The sequence below is a fragment of the Pan troglodytes genome, chromosome 9, assembly GCF_028858775.2.
Source record: "Pan troglodytes isolate AG18354 chromosome 9, NHGRI_mPanTro3-v2.0_pri, whole genome shotgun sequence".
In the NCBI taxonomy this organism is placed as follows: domain Eukaryota; kingdom Metazoa; phylum Chordata; class Mammalia; order Primates; family Hominidae; genus Pan; species Pan troglodytes.
Genome location: NC_072407.2, coordinates 11,524,161 through 11,542,209, shown reverse-complemented (window position 1 = coordinate 11,542,209; position 18,049 = coordinate 11,524,161). Strand labels below are relative to the sequence as shown.

General features: G+C 41.2%; 1 protein-coding gene across 5 annotated transcripts in view; it reads right to left on the bottom strand.

Moving 5' to 3' along the window:
* Positions 1-18,049, bottom strand: part of SYT9 (synaptotagmin 9) — a 242,235-nt gene that overhangs the window by 60,969 nt on the left and 163,217 nt on the right. For 3 of the 5 annotated variants that reach the window (XM_054662029.2, XM_009459852.5, XM_521824.8), the window contains exons 4-6: positions 6,958-7,078; positions 4,995-5,166; positions 2,491-2,620 (exon numbers count right to left, since the gene is read on the bottom strand). In XM_054662029.2, coding sequence (XP_054518004.1) covers positions 2,491-2,620; positions 4,995-5,166; positions 6,958-7,078 — 423 coding nt within the window. The remainder of the gene's footprint in view (positions 1-2,490; positions 2,621-4,994; positions 5,167-6,957; positions 7,079-18,049) is intronic. The other 2 variants (XR_010147130.1, XR_010147129.1) reach the window with 1 other exon arrangement.

The following is an 18,049-nucleotide window of genomic DNA, read 5'->3' as shown; positions in this document are numbered from 1 at the left end:
GGCATTTCATTTCCTTAGTTCTGCTGTAACAGTTCAGAAATGACCATTGTATTGGCCAAAGTAATTTTAGCCGCTGTAACAAATGACTTCTAAGTTTCAGTGGTTTAACCCTAATGGCATTTACTTTTCAGTTACATAACTGTGGAGCACAGATTTCCAAAAAGCTGAGTGTTTGGGGTTTGAGGAATATCTCTCAGGTGAATGAATTTATATCACACTTTTTCTCCACAGTGAAGGAAAAGGCCTCCAAGACCTGCTCCCTGCACTCTCCTTTGTGTAACACGTGCATATACTGCCACTCAGGGGCCCGTGTGCAACACTCCGCCCAGGACTACTCCCCTGCCTAGGTCACTGAAAAAAAACTGCTTGTGCATGAATCAGGGCTCACCTCTCAGCCCTACACCACACACCTCATCCTTACCCCTTTCTCATTTCCTGTTTCCTGAGAAGCACAGAGCTTTAACACTCTCTGATACTCCTAATTACAAATAAGAATTAAAGTCAGCAATGGCTCATAAGGGTGCAAAAAGTCTATTACAACTCTTCTAAACGCCACTGCTAGTGACAGGCCCCCAAAATCTAATAAGCCCACAGACGGACTCCTTTGAGAATTCCACCAGGAGCTGAAGCAGTGAGGTATAGTTCAGTGAGCACCAGTCTCCAGCTCCTTCTCAAGTGGCTCATAGATCCTGTGGGTCTCCCTTAGGGATCAATTTTGAGTCTAGGAAAGAATGATTCTTTGCTCCTATGGCCCAGGGGCAGAACTATCCTTAAGAACCCGCAAATTAGGGGGTCCTAGGCTCTTCTTGAATACATCTGGGTGCCCTGATGGTTAGAATCCATAAACCCTGTCTTGCCTTCTCCTTCCTGCACCACCTCCAACAAAGATGTCCCTTGGTTCCCCTGTCTGGGTTTGGGGCCTCTCTGCCTCTCTGCCTCTCCACAGCCGCCCTGTGTTCACTTCAGCCAGACTCACCTGACTATCAATGGCAGGGGTGCCCACACTGGGTGAGGCTCTAGTCTTGGCCTCTCAGATGGCTTTGCATGGAAGAGAGCTGCCTGCACCAGGAGAACAGAGGAAAGCTCTCTGCCTGGAACCCACGCATCCTCAGTAAATAACTGCTGCTGCCCTCCTGGCTTTCCAGTTCCCGGGGGCTCAGTTCTCTTTACTTATTGAGAGCATGAAGGAGAGATGCTTCACCATCTCCTCTAAGCACAGTAAACGTCTCTCTCCTTTGCGCTTTTGTAGCACTTTATATGGATGGAAATGCTTGTATTTGTGCCTCTCGAAGATTAGTTTACATGTCATCTTTTGTTTATTTTACAGTCTGTAAGTTCTACAAGGGAAAGGACTGTTTCTTATTCACATCTGTATTTCCTGTAGCTATTATAGCATTTGACCCTCAGACATGTTACTGAGGGAGTGCAAATTATTTTTGAGAGAACAAGTTAGTGAATAAATAAGAGAGTGAATCAATGAGCAAAGATAAGTAGGGGAAGAATGAATGAGAAGTAAAGGGGGAGGGAGTGAATGAATGAGGATGTGAGTGGCAGAATGATGGCCGGTTGACTCCAGGTTTTCACTTTCCTCTTCTCTGCAAACAGAACCCTGGTTTTTAGTTGGACACATTGACACCCAACAAAAAGGTTACATTTCCAACTATCCCCTGCAACTTGACATGTCCATGTGACTAAGTTTTGTGACTAAATTAAATGTAAATAGCAGTCTTGCATGAGAATTCAAAGAGAATCAAAAAGGGAATGTGTGCCCTTTTGGCTCTTGCCCTTTTGCACATTTTTGTGGCCTAGAAAATATGCAATGGTTGGAGCTTAGCAGCCATATTGTATAATGAGGGGACTTCAAGGAACAAAGCCACACTGGGACTGTGGGGCAGAAAGATAGAAGTCTAGGTCTCTTGTTGATCATGGAGCTGCTAAGATACCCCAGACTGCCTTCCTCTAGACTTTTTGTATATAAGAGAGAGAAATAAATTCTCATTTCATTTGTTTTTAATTTATAATTGGTTGTTTTGGTTTTTATTATATGTAGTTGAACCTGATACTAACCCACTTGCCCAGAATCACAGGTTGGTGCCAGAGCTGGTCTTAGAATCAAGTCCTTATGTTTTTTCCAAAGTCAGTCTCAAGTCACTGTACGAAGGCCTGAAAGTCCCCACTCACCCACACCTTGCAGATGCCCTCCAAGTACCAACCCAAAGCCTTAACACAGAAGCAGAGAATCTTGATCTTTTAAAAATACAATCAAAATGAGGGATGATCTCTGATCAATACTCAAAACCTACCAGACTGGTGGGAAGCACAGATTCAGCCTCAAATTGAATGCAAGTCCCAACAGCCCCAGGAAATGCAACCAGGAAAACCTGTCTATGACCATAGATCCTGGTGCACTCATATGTTTGGCAGCTCCTGCATTTCAACAGTAAAGCATTTACTCTTATGCAAAGTGGAGCATGTGGATTAGGGTCTTACCTCCACCAGGGAATGCCAGTGTGCAATGGGCTTCCGAGGATATGACAACATTTCACTCCAGTGGTCTCTGCCCAGCCTCTCAGCCTCGTTGCCTACTTGACACACGCCGATGATCTCATTGTGACCTACACTGTGAAAATGGCCCACAATAGTTTTTTCTTAAAATTTTGGTATGTAAGATCAATAGCTACTCAATTAAACTGATGAAGGAATTGGGGACGTGGTTGTTTGTTTTTTTTTTTTTTTTTTCATTTCCTCACTTAAAACTACAGGCTAAGCTTCACGGCCAATAGGACTTGGGATCTAACATATACCCTGGCTGTCCTAACACTGACATGGGTCAACTTGTTTCCAAGAACCTTGTTCAAAGAACCCCATGATTTGTGCTAGGGATGCCACCTCTCGTCCTGGATCTAGGCTGGCCTCCATGTAATAAAGAGGGAGTCATCTGAAATGAGTTTCTTGCAATAATGGCTGCTCTAATTCCCACAAGAGGCAACCAAGCATGGGTGAGGGAGCAGTTTTGTGTGTGGCAGCCATGGGTCTTCAGCCCACAAACTAAGATAAGTGAAGGAGGCTTATGGATCTTCCTGCTTCCTCTCTTTAGAGAATACTGTTATTGTCTTATACTTGTCCCTCCTTTCTTCTAAGTTCAGCTTCTTTGGCCCACTTAGTTTCCCAACTATAGAAAGATACATAGCTCCTTTGACCTTGAGGCTAATATTTCTTTTTTTTTGAAATGGAGTCTCACTCTGTCACCCACGCTGGAGTGCAGTGGCATGATCTCGGCTCACTGCAACCTCCAGCTCCCGGGTTCAAGCAATTTTCCTGTCTCAGCTTCCAAGTAGCTGGGATTACAGGTGCATGCCACCATGCCTGGCCAATTTTTGTATTTTTAGTTGAGACGGGGTTTCACCACGTTGGCCAGGCTGGTCTCGAACTCCTAACCTCAAGTGATCCACCTGCCTCAGCCTCCCAAAGTGCTGGGATTACAGGTGTGAGATACCATGCCCGGCCAAGGCTAATATTTCTGAAACTCTCCCTAGGTAGGTCCCCGCCTTGAGACATTTTTGTTTTCTCTAGCAGTTTTTTTAAAAGTCCCTGGTATAACTGGACTGATATGGCCAATTCTTTAATTCTATGGGATCCAAACTCACATACTTTCTCTTTTTTTTTTCCCTCCTGCAAAGATGAGTGATTTTTCTCCTATTTGTGTATGGAGCATAAAGGTGAGATGAGGGTGGGGAGGTCACGTGAAGGATATTTGAGTCTCTGCCCATTAAAATCAAATGCATGCAGAAGCCCCATGAATTCTGCCATGAATTTTTCCAGGCCAGATTCATGAGTTTACTGAGAATTAAATTAAGGCAGAGCTCACATAATCAGATTTGTCCATGCAGGAAACTTGGCAATAGCTTAAAAATTGCTGGCCTAGGCTTCCACAGTTGGTGGGCAATGTCCCCTACTGGGGCCTGACACTGTTGGTGTTGTTTCTTGCCCACAGGAGATGGGACAAGGCCTACTGCTCAGCATGGGCTGTCACACTTATGGGCAGCTGAGCCAACCCACGTGCTCCTTGGGTTGGAAGACTGTCATGCTTCACGCAGGCATCTGCTGGAAAGAGTGTTCAGGTCACTGAAGCTGCCTTCCTGGTATTTCAGAGGTATGTGGGAAAATTCTTAGTCACAAATAATATTAGAAGTCAGAATAATTTTTTTAATAATTGTGTCCAGACCACGTGGGAGGTTTCCAATTAAAAAGAGACTTTGCATTTTAGTCTAATGACTGGTTTAACATGTATAATTCCCTGTTGGTACTTCCTTTGCATATTAAAATGACTGTTTTTCAAATCTGTCCTTTAAATACACAATTGGCTACAATGCAGGCTATAAATATCTCTTCTGTGCTGTATTAATTAAAAAGTCGAGCATCTTATACATTTTAATGTACCTTGTCATCCATACTGATTCTAGCACTTTCAGGAGAACATTTCTGTGTTTGTTTTCAGACTTAAGTAGAAGGAAACAATCTTTATTAAATACTTGTGAGAAGGAAAAAGATTGAAGTTATGTATTTGGAAATGTTGATGGTCTGGCGAAAGTAATCATTCTGCCATTTTGAGTGGAATCTTTCCAATGAAGGGCAGTTAGCACTGCCTGACAAAAGATAAAACCTGTGGGGCCACAGCTCTCCAAGCTGAGATTCTAGGAGTTGTGCAAAGATGAAAAGGGGAAGAGGTGGAGGTTGGCGGAGGATGTAGGAATAGGAAAAAAAAATGAGAAAGGGGCAGAAAAGAATGGGAGTGCTGAGAGACACTTTGGTAGTCTGACTCTACAGCATGGTTTAGAGGTGACTCCTGTCAATGTGCTTCCCACGCACTGCTAGTTGACTCATTTCCTGCAGCCTGGGACACCAGATAAGAATCTGTGGCTGCTGCTCCCCCTCCGCCCTCCCAGTCCTGGGCACAGTGAACTTGCACTGGAAAAGAGTTCCAGGTATCTCACCGGTCATAGTCCATGACTGCTATGGACAAGTGGATTTGGTCAATGTTCTCGGGAGGGACATCAAAGACTATGGCTTCGTTGTAAACAGGATTCAAGGTGTTCCTCTTGGTGGATGTTTTCCTCTTCTTCAGTCGTCTGCCATCACACATCAGCGAGACTTTCACATAGGGATCTGGACAGACCATGAGAAGCAGGAGTACTGTGAGGATACGTATAGATTTAGGTGGGCAGTTATATCACTGTGAGTTTTCATGGACTATGGTATGCTGAACTCCTTTACCTGCCTGTGGACTGGAGTTGGAGGACTGTCATTAATATGATATCCGGGGAGCAACTAGTTAGGATAATTAAGTCACTCATTCAAGAAAAAGCACAGGATACTGTCTCCTGAAAATGTGTGTAATTTAAAAATAGTTTGAAAACATCTGTTAAGGAATTAGGAGACATTCCAGCTAGAACTCAAGACTGGCCTGGCCAGGATAGCAAGAGAAATGCACCAGCATTTCCAAGGCTGAAAACAGGCCCCCCAGCTCTGAGCCACCTCAGGGAATCTTTTCAGGTCTTTAAGAAAGGGAATTCCTAGACTCTGAATTTCTGAATTCCTAGAGGACAGAGAACATCTGGGAGTGGAATTCCTTAAGTATAGAGACCTTGAGCCCCTAGAGTGGCCTGCCCTTGGGTTGCAAAAGGAGAAGCAGCTCAGCATATCAGGGAGAGAAAGGCCACAGGCTTCCTTGTAGTGCAACACTGTGATGGGGTAACAGGTGGCAAGGCTGGCCTCTGCTCCAGATAGGGTTCTTCTGGTCCTAACAGCTATCTCACTCTTCTTCTGTTTATTGGGAAGTCCTTGTTCTATTTTCACCTGCATAACCATGCATTGCTCTGACTCCTACATGCAGTCCAGTAGGGACTTAGATGACCAGAGGGACCACAGCTTTTTTTTCTTTCTGCTTAAAAAAAAAACACTGGGATATAGGATGCAGAATATATTGCATCTGATGTTCTTTGATTTCAGAGGATGTAAGCCAGGGTGTACTGGGTGTTTTGTGACCACATTTGGGAAACACCTGCAGAGGTTGCTTGTGAATTTGCACAGTTAGCAATGCATATAGAGGCATTTTTTTTTTCTTGTTAGAGTTCAGAATTTAATGCTTGGTTTACTGGAAAAATCTAAAATTCACAGTTCCCTTTAATAAGGACATAGGATTGTTCTCATTCTTCAGTGAGCCTGGGATGATGATATTTGAGGAAAGACCCAATTAGATAAGCTTTATCAGTGTGTGTAAATGGTAGGTCCAATTCACAATTATGGTGAGGGAGACCCAAGAGAGTACTATTGTCCCTTGTTATCCACGAGGAATTGGTTTCAGGACCCTTCACAGATAGGAAAATCCAAGTATGCTCAAGTCCCTTATATAAAATGGCATCGTATTTGCATATAACCTACACACATTCTCCCGTATACTTTAAATCATCTCTAGATTGCTTACAATACCTAATCAGGCATAAATGCTGTGTAAATAGTTGTTATACTGTATTGTTTAAAAAACTGTATTGTTTTTATTGTTGTATTACTTTTTCCCTGAGTATTTTTAATCCATCGTTGGTTGAATCTACAGATGTGGAACTGGTGGATATAGAAGGCTAAATGTAATAATAACAATAATTAACAATATGTAGCACTTAATATATGCTAGCACTGTTCTCATGGCTTTATATTTATGAATTCAGTTTTACAACAGTCCAGTGAGCCAGACACTATAATTACTCTCATCTTACCGATGGGAATCCAAAGCTCAGAGAGGTAAAATGACTTGCCCAAGGTCACACAGGTGTTAGGACTAGGGCTAAGCCGAGGCAGTCTGGTTCCAGAGTCAATGTGCTTTATTGCCATACTAAAACTTTATAAGGTACTTACTACAGTAGAAGTGCATGAGGAAGTCTGAATTTGAAAATGCCCCACCTGATGCTCCTGTTATGTCCATTGCCTTTAAATTCCTTGCTTTTATAATGGTAATGGTCAGCCTGCCAGCCGTTGGAAGATAGCACAGGGAAAACATCAGCTCTCCCAGATCCACGTTGTCCTGTTGAGAAAGCACAAACTAAAGTATTAGAAAGTGTCTCCAGCCTGGTGTGCAAGAGGCTCAGCTTCAGGCCACACTGAAAGGGAACGCACTGCCCCTTTTGCTCAGCTTGTAGAATCCCTGGTATCTCTTCCTTTCATGTCAGTCACAGGGAGAATAATAAATCCCTGCACTTTGGGAGCACCTCACCCCGAGGAGGCATAGCCTATCTTTGGATGGCAAAGCTGTAACCCTGTTCAGGCCTCTGCCACCATGTATCCAGTCACCGGCAGCCCTGTACAGACTCATGTGTCCAGGTAGCCCAGAACACATCCCCCAGTGCATAAGTCTCACCGCCTTAACAAATCCTCCACAGACTCCCCTATGTGGCTCCACTCATATCACTACTACAATGCACACAGAGCCTCTAAGTCAAAGTTACACAAACAGGTGCCCTCCAGTACTGTAGTGCCCCACCCACGGCCCAGGGTAGCTCTGCACACAGCCCTATGCAGCATCATGAAGCCTCTCAACAGGTTTCCACACCACCCCACACACTCCCCTACACAGCCCCCTCAAACTTGCGACCATATCCTCCCTGTATACTCCTGCATACCTCCAATCTCCCACACGCAATCCCCATGCCACAGAGCTCAGCACACACCCTGGCTGCACACAATCTGTGCAGACCAGCACACGGCTCCACTGGACCCTGGAAACTTACAGTCTATCGCATAGCTCCAAATAAGGACACTGCATGAGCCTGAGAGTGGCACCCTGCGAGCCTACACATTCAGAGCCCTGGACACACCCAAGTACTCGCCTAGTCCCGCACAGCCTCCTTGCAGGGAGAGAACAGAGACCCAGACCCCCAGGTGGCCCTGCTGCCTGCCTTTCACAGTTCCACTTTGCAGCAGCTCTTTCCTTTTGCTGGCGTGCCTCCAAAGACCCCCATTTCCCTCCGCTGGGGAAGATATCTCAGGCACTGTGCAGCCATTCAGATAGGTCAGAAGACACAATTCTCTTTCTCCTTTTTAGCTCAGGGAGAGTATAACCAGAAAGGAGGGGAAAAAAGCCATTTCATTTCGTTTCAATTTCTGAGAGATACCTGAGGTTATCGAGCTGAGGTGCCTGTGTCTAATTAATACAGTTTCCTACTGACAATGCTCTGGGGATTCAGGTTCTTGCCCTCAATGTCCACAGCTTTCCCTCCCCTTCTCAGTTCTCCAAGGATGCTTCTATTTTTAGAAGCACAGATTCGGCTCTGGAAGGTCACCTTGCCCAACCTCCCTTTCTAGATTGCTTCCACAGGAGGATGAGGCAAAGGGGTCTATTTGGTCACTAAGGCAGACTCTGTGCCTTCTTGCATCATGCACTGCTTGCCCAGTGTAAATAAATGACCTCTCCTTGCAAGCTAGGCTTTCCTGGTTCCTGGAGCCGTGACCTCAAGGGACCCATGTGACTGGGCATTCCCCTTTTGGGAGATATGGGGGCTTGGGGACTAGAATTCTATAGGACTGGAGGTTTTACACACAGCAGACTCTGGCTTGTTCTGCGGTGCTGGGTTCCCTATTGCAGGAGCAGTGTCTGCCCTTACTGAAGAGGGAAGGATTGACCCAGCCTCCTGCTGGTGGCAGAAAGGAAAGAGAGACCACAGCTGTCCCCACACATCACCCTTTTGTTTCCTGACTCCCTGGCCCACTTTGCTCTTCAACTTCTGTTCTTCCTTTAAAAGGCTTTTCACGGCACCTAGCTCTCTCCTCTCCCCTCATCCTTCTCAGAAAATCTTGGTTTGGCAAAGTAAATACAGAATTAACCAAAACTATGCCTATGAAACTTCCTAATCAATTCTTTCAACATACATTTCCTGAGGGCCCGCACTGTGCACACACTTTGTAAGGTTCAGCATGTGAAAATGCATGCCGTCTAATCTCTGCCCTCAAGGCTGAGGCACATAATTAAATGTGATGTGTCAGATTACTTCCATGCTAGGTATGTTGGTTTGTTTGTTTTCCTCCGACATAAGCCCATTCAAAAATATTTATACAATATGGCTATTTGCTCATAAGTTAAAAGAGAAAAAAATCAAACCTCAGACTTGATGGTATATTCAGAATGTAAACCAGGCAAAAGTCCATATTTGTACTTTACAAAATAGCAAATTAGCTGGGTGCAGTGGCACGTGCCTACAATCCTAGCTACTCTGGAGGCTAAGGCAGGAGGATCACTTGGGCCCAGGAGTACAAGTACAGCTTAGGCAATCTAGCAAGATGCTGTCTCTTAAAAAGAAAAAAAAAAGGAACAAACAAACAACAGGCAGCTATGTGCCTCTACCATGGAAAAGAACCAAAATAGCAAGTAGATATTCACACTTTGAATAGATCATCTAAGAGAGAACACTGGAATTCCACAAAAAAGTGACAGGAAGCACCAAAGGTAACAAAGGAAAAGGAAGCACTGTAGCCTGCTCGGGGGGGTTGGCTGGGAGTTGGGAGAAGCTCCCTAACACAGGGAAAGGGTAAGTGAGAGACCTCCCAGGGTCCACATTCCCACCACATACTATCTCACTTACAGGAGGGCCCCTCGATCCTCACAGGCCTAGAGACTAACACAGAGAGCTGCCTAGAAATTGCACAGTGGTATTGCTTCAAAGAGGGAGCTCATGCTGTGACCCACAGGCCTGTAAGCCCTGAGCAGCACAGTGACATTCTGAAAGCCGAGCCCCTAAAGGACTATGTCTTGCCCTGGTTTTGATGCCACTGATGCTACCACCAGGCCAGGGAGGAGATGAGGCCAGATACTTTTGTGCACCCTAAGGATAAATCCCGCTGTCACTAGAGCTGCAAGCTGCTGGGGGACTGAGGCATGAGCAAATCACATGCTGCACAACTACCTACCTATGCTGCTCGCAATGAGAGTGTCTGTGCCCTCCCCAGTGGCAGCCCTGAACTGAAGCCACCAGTGTCCTCACCTGAGCATTCTGCTGACTGCCTGGGGACCACCTTGTTCCTACCTATCATAGCCATGCCTGAACATATTACCAGGGGACCTGAGGACAAGTCTCAATTCTGCCAACCTAGTCCTGTCTCCTCAGTACTTGAGCATGCCATCCAGGGGCTTGGAAATCACCCAGCCTAGTCCACCACTGTTGGCACATGTGCACTCTTCCCAGGGTCTGAGGTGCGGGCAACTCAACCCCCTGATAACCACCACAATTGGCACCCACTTGCAAGCACCACGAGACTGGCCCATCCAACCCATTACAGCTCAGACCAACTTGGATTTCAGTGAGTGGCCCAATCACTGCTATTGCCATTGCCCACATCAAGTCTGCTGACCAAGGGCAAGAGAACCAGTCCACATGCCAGGCCCACTGCTGCCACTACTAGCATTTCAGCAAGCCACCTGGAAGCCCAGTAATTGGCCCACTTGGACCCACTAATACCAGAGCCAGCATACATCACTCTGGGGCTCAAAGACAGGCATCTTCAGACCACTGCTGTACCACTGGCCTACCTAATAACCTAGTTCCCGGTAAACTTTACCACAGCCTCCACTAACCCACACCCTAAGCTATCAAGGAAATAAATCACAGATACCACTGATACTATTTATAGCCAAGGAGATCATACAGAAACTAGGCTATTGCTTGCATCCAAAATCAAAGCCAAAGTGCCCTACTCAACCAACATCATAGATAATCTTCAGAGAAGAGTCCTCTCTACAAAAGCAAATTTAAAAAACATGGAAGAAGTGATTGTTACATCAGATGTGCAGATATTAACATAAGGACACAGGAAACACGAAAAAGCAAGGAAATATGACACCTTCAAAGGAACACAATAATTCTACAGCAACAGATACCAATAAAAAATCAATGAAATCATGGGTAAAGAATTCAAATTACTGATTTTAAAGAAGCTCAGCAAACAAGATAATTTTGAAAAACAATACAGAAAATTGGAAAAGAATTCATCAAAGAGATACACATTTTTTTAAAAGAACCAAACATAAATTCCGGAACTGAAGAATTCATTGAATAAAATACAAAATACAGTCAAAACCTCCAACAATAGATTAGATTAAGCAGAAGAAAGAATCTCAGAACTTGAAATCTTTTGAAATAATCCAGTCAGACAAAAATAAATAAAAAGAATAAAAAAGAATGAGAAAGGTTTTGTGACCTATGGGACAACATAGTGACTCAATATTCTAATTATCAGTGTCCCCAAGGGCAAAGAGAGAATGAAAGGGTTAGAAAATCTATTTAATGAAATAACAGATGAAAACTTCCCCAATCTAGAAAAGACTCATATAGGGGGCTCAGAGAACCCCACAAAAATACAGAGCAAGAAGGTCTTCTCCACAGCGTATTATAGTCAAACTATTTAAAGTCAAAGATAAAGAGGGGATTCCAACAACAGCAAGACAAAAGTGTCTAGTCACCTATAAAGGAAACCCCATCAGGCTAAGAAAGTATTTCTCAGCAGAAACAATACAGGGCAAGAGAGACATATTCAAAGTGGTGAAGAAGAAAAGCCACTTAAGTATATACTATGTAGCAAAATTATCCTTCACAAAAAAAGTCCTTCCCAGAGAAGAAAATGCTGAGGGAATTTATCACCACTAGACTGGCCCTAGAAGAACTATCCAAAGAAGTCCTAAACCTGGAATAAAAAAGATAATATTTACCATCATGAAAACACATCAAAGTATAAAACTCACTGGTACACCAAACACACAAATGAAGAAGAGAAAGAATTCAAATGGTACAACTACAGAAAACAACCAAACCAAAATGACAATTAGAAAAAAAGAGGAATAAAGAACATACAAAACGATCAGAAAACAATTAAGAACATGACAGGAACAAAGCCTTGCATATTAAAAGCAATCTTGATGCCGGGCGTGGTGGCTCACACCTGCAATCCTAGCATTTTGGGATGCCGAGGCAGGTGAATCACCTGAGGTCAGGAGTTTGAGACCAGCCTGGCCAACATGGTGAAACCCCGTCTTTCCTAAAAATACAAAAATTAGCCAGGCATGGTGCCAGGTGCCTGTAATCCAAACTACTTGGGAGGCTGAGGCAGGAGAATCACTTGAACCTGGGAGGCAGAGGTTGCAGTGAGCTGGGACTGCGCCATTGCGCTACAGCCTGGGTGACAAGAGCAAAACTCTGTCTCAAAAAGAAAAAAAAAAAAGAGATATTGAATAGAAATAGATTAAATAATCTGCTTGAAATATATAGACTGGTTGAATATATAAGAAAACATTATCCAACTATATGCTGCCTACAACAAATACACTTTACCTGTCAAGATACATATACACCCAAAGTAAAGGGATGCAAAAAAATTCCACTCAAACAGAAACCCAAAGTGAGCAGAAGTAGCTATACTTATATCAGATCAAACAGACTTTAGGTCAAAAACAGTAAAAATGACAAAGACAAAGATGGTCATTATATAATGATAAAGGGATCAATCCAGCAAGAGGTATGATACAACAATTCTGAATATTTATGCATCCAACCCTGGAGTGCCCAGATTCATAAAGCAAATATAACTAGAGCTAAAGAGAGAGATAGACTCCCATAAAATAATATTGGGGAAATTCAACACCCCACTTTCAGCATTAGTCAAATCATCTAGACAGAAAATCAACAACAACAAAAACTTGGATTTAAACTACACTTGAGACCAAGTGGAACTAACACACACTTACAGAACATTTTATTCACAACTGTAAAATATACATTCTTCTAAGCAGATGAAACATTCTCCAGGATACAGCATATGTTAGGTCACAAAACGATTCTCAACAGTTTTAAAAATCAAAATCATATCAAGTATCTTCAGGTCACAATGGAATAAAACAATAAACCAATACTAGGAGGAACTCTGGTACCTACAGATACATGGAAATTAAAAAACATGCTTCTGAATGACCACTGGGTCAATTAAGAAATTAAGATGAAAAGCAAAAAATTTCTCGAAACAAATGTAAATAAGACATGTGCCAAAACCAATGGGATAGAGTGAAAGCAGTGTTAAGAGGAAGTTTGACATAGGCAATAAATGCCTACATCAAAAAAGTAGAAAGATTTCAAACAAACAACCCAATGATGCATCTCAAGGAACCACAAAAGCAAGAATAAACCAAAGTCAAAATTAGAAGAAAAGAAATAATAAAGAGCTGAACTAAATGAGATAGACTAAAAAATACACAGAATAAATGAAATGAAAAGTTGATTCTTCAAAAAAAAGATAAACAAAATTGATAAACCACTAGCTAGACTAACCAAGAAGACAGAATACAAAACAAGAAATGAAAAGGGAGATATTACAACTGATACCACAGAAATACAAAAGATCATCACACACGATTATGAATAACTGTACACTAACAAACCAGAAAACCTAGGAGAATGGATAAATTTCTGGAAATATACAAGCTACCAAGATTGAATAAGGAAAAAATAGAAAACCTAAACAGACCAATAATGAGTAGCAAGATTGAATCAGTAATACAAAGTCTCCCAAGAAAGAAAACCCAACTACTGGATGGATGAACAGCTGAAATTTACCAAACATATAAAGAAGAACTAATACAAATCCTAAAACCATTTCAAAAAATGAAAGTGGAAAGACCTCTCCTCAAGTCATTATATGAGACCAACATTATCCCAGTGACAAAACCTGACAAGGACACAACAAAAAAGAAAACTACATAAATCCTCAACAAACTACTAGCAAGTCAAATCCAACACACATCAAAAAGATAATATACCATGACCAAATGGGATTTATACTAGGGATGCACTGATGGCTCAACATATGCAAATCAATAAATGTGATACATCACATAAACAAAATCAAGGACAAAAATCATATGATCATCTCAATAGATGCAGAAAAAGCATTTGATAAAATACACCATCCCTGCATGATAAAAACTCTCAATAAACCAAGTGTAGAAGGAACATGTCTCAAAATAATAAAGGTCATCTATGACAAACCCACAGATAACATCATACTGAATGTTAGTATGAACACTACTACTGAAAAGATGAAAGCCTTTCTTCTCAGATCTGTAACTCAACACAAATACCCACTTTCACCACTCTTATTCAACATGGTACTGGAAATCTTAGCCAGAGCAATCATGCAAGACAAAGAAATAAAAGGCATCATTCAGAACAAGGATCTCTGAGGAAAACAAATTAAAAAAATGAAATAATAAAATAAAAGGCATCCAAATTGGAAAAGAGGAAGTCAACCATTTCTTTGCTGATGATATGATCTTATGGAAAAACCTAGACTCCACCAAAAAACTCTTAGATTTGATAAATTTAGTAAAGTTTCAGAATGCAAATCAACATACAAAAATCAGTAGCATTTCTATATACTGATAATGAACTAGCCAAGAAAGAAATCAAGAAGGTAATCCAATTTACAATAGCTACAAAAAATACCTAAGAACAAATTTAACTAAGGCGTTGAAAGATCTCTATAAGAAAAACTACAAAACACTAATGAAGAAATTGAAGAGGACAAAACAAATGGAAAGACATCCCATGCTCATGGATCAGAAGAATTAATAATGTTAAAATGACCATACTACTGGCTGGGCATGGTGGCTCACGCCTGTAATCCCAGCACTTTGGGAGGCTGAGGCGAGTGGATCACCTGAAGTCAGGAGTTGGAAACCAGCCTGACCAACATAGAGAAACCCCATCTCTACTAAAAATACAAAATTAGCCGGGCATGGTGGCACATGCTTGTAATCCCAGCTACTCAGGAGGCTGAGGCAGGAGAATTGCTTGAACCCGAGAGGTGGAGGTTGCAGTGAGCAGAGATCATGCCATTGCACTCCAGCCTGGGCAACAGAGTGAAACTCCATCTCAAACAAACAAACAAAAAAACAAAATCATACTACCTAAAGCAACTACAGACTTAATGCAATCTCTATCAAAAAAAATGTAATTTTTCACAGAATTAATAAAACAATCCTACAATGTGTATAATACCAAAAGAGAGCCTGAATAGCCAAAGCAATTCTGAACAAAAACGACAATGCTGGAGGCATCACACTACCTGACTTCAAAATGTACCAAAAGGCTACAGTAACCAAAACAACATAGTATTGGTATAAAAACAGCCTTATAGACAAATGGAACAGGATAGATAGTACAGAAATGAATCCATGTATTTACAGCCAACTGATTTTTGATGAAGGCACCAAGGAGAAAGAATACATTCTTCAATAAATGGTGCTGGGAAAATTGGAGATCCACATACAGAAAAATGAAACTGGATACCTATGGCTTCCCATGTACAAAAATAAACAGAAGATAAATTATAGACTTAAACATAAGACCTGAGACTGTAAAACTACTAAAAAAAATGGAGGAAACATTTCAAGACATCATTCTGGGCAAATATTTCATGGCTAAGGCCTGCCTGAAGAGCAGACAACAAAACAAAAAATAAACAAATGGGATTATATTAAATTTATTAAATTTAAAAGCTCATGCACAGCAAAGGAAACAATCAACAGAGTGAGGAGAAAATGTGTTGAATGAGAAAATACTTGCAAACTAGTCATCCTATGAGGGACTAGTATGCAGGATATAAAAGGAACTCGAACAACTAAAAAATTTTTTAAAAACCCAAATAATATCATTAAAAGTGGGCAAAAGACGTGAATAGATATTTATCAAGAAAAGACATACATACAAATGGCCATCAGGTTTATGAAAAAATGCTCAGCATCACTAGTAATTAGGGAAATGCAAATTAAAACCACATTGAGATATCATCTTCTCCCAGTTAGAATGGCTATTATTAAAAAGACAAAAAATAACATGCTAGCAACAATGTGGAGAAAAGGGAATTCTTATATACTGTTGGTGTGAATGTAAATTAGTACAACCACTATGGAAAACAACATGGAGTCTTCTCCAAAAACTAAAAATAGAACTACCATATGATCCAGCAATGCCACTACCAGGTATTTAACCAAAGGAAAGGAAATCCGTGTATCAGAGGGATACCTGCACTTGCATGTTTACTTCAGGGGTATTCTTAACAGCAAAGACATGGAATCAATCTAAGTGTCCATCGACGGACAAATTAATAAAGAAAATGTGCTATATATATATGTATATGTATATATACATATATACATATATGCAATTGAACATTATTCAGCCATAAAAAAGAATGAAATCATGTCATTTGCAGCAACAGGAATGGAAATGGAGGTCATTACGTTAAGTGAAATAAGTCAGGCACAGAAAGACAGATACATGTTCTCACTCATATGTGGGAGCTAAACAAGTTAATCTCATGGAGATAGAGACTAGAATAGTAGACACCAGAGGGTAGGAAGGGTGTGTGGGTGGCAGGTGGGATATAGGGAAGTTGGTTAGTAGATATAAACATACAGTTTGATAGAAGAATAGGCTCCAATATTCGATAGCAGAGTAGAGTGACTATAGTAGCAACAATATATTTTATATTACAAAGTAGCTAGAAGGGAGGACTTGAAATGTTACCAACACATAGGAATGATAAATACTCAAGGTAATGGATCCTCCAAAAACTCTGACTTGATGAATACACATTCTATGCATGTAATATTCATATGTACCCCATATATACCTATAATATTTTGTATCACAAAAAGGAATGTAAGCTCTATAAGAACAGGAACTTTCTCTTGTTCCTGTTGCATCCCAGCTGCCTAGAACAGCCCCTAGTTCAACAATAAAAGATGCTCAATAAATATTAGTTGACTCTTCTAATGAAAACAAGCAAATTTTTTAAAAAGTTCTCAAGGAGAAAATGCTTGATTTTATTTTCAAGTGCTTGTAAAATAAATCCTTTAAAGTTTTCTAAATTATAAAATTAAAATGACAAAATTCCAATATAGAAATTTTCAAGGAAAATAGTAAAATATCCCATTTTCTCATACATATACTAGCCTATGTCATTCATTTCCTAAGAGCAACAGTGTGAATAATCATCCAGATTTTTAAATTTTCACTCATTCATCCATCCATTAATTTATTCATCCATTCACCTATTCTTTTAGCATTTGTTGTGGTTGTGGTATTTGAGCATTGTTTTTTCCAGATGCTGGGAGCTAAATCTTCAGTGGTAAACAACAGACACTATGTTTTGAGGAGATATGGGCTTGCTGGGATATGGAACAAGAGTTCATTGGCATCTGATGCTAATTCTGCTTTCTCCCCATGAGCTGATGCTGATTTGTTGTCAAGAAGCTATAGATCTTGATGTTTGTAAACATTCCCTTAAATCAGTGGTTCTCAACCAGGAGTAATTTTGCTCCCCAACAAGACATTTGACACTATCTGGAGGAATTTTTGCTTGTCACAACTGTGGAGGAGGGTGTGTTACTGATATCTACTGGGTAGAGCTCAGGGATGATGCAAAACATCCTATGATGCATAGGGAAGCCACTCAATACAAAAAATTATCTAGTCCAAAAGGTCAATGGTGCTAAGGTTGAGGAACTCTGATTTACACAGAAATGCTTAGATTCTTACTAAAAGTTTTCTGGAATGATAATAAAAGTCAAATATAAAGGGGTGGCAGAGTATTTGGCTTTTTTTTTTTTTTTAAGCTTGACAGGTATCAGATGTGAAGAAGTGTTACTGACAGCTGGGTACCCTGGAAAGCACAAGGGGAAGAAAAACACCATACAAAGAAAGCTTCATTTACCCCTGCTTTGTGTGGCTAAATATGGTATTGTTAGAAAGATACATTGGGAATTTATAGCAAGCTGATGTGAGTTCTCTATCTGTCGATCTATAAACTCTTTCTGTGATCTGTATGGTGGTAGTGGCCTTTGATCACTGTAGTTTTTGTCTAATCCGTGCACTTTCACATTCCTTTTCTTAGGTTGTTTGGTGAACTCCTTCCCACCTTCATGAATTTCCTTCAGAAATTTCTGCAGGAATTCAGG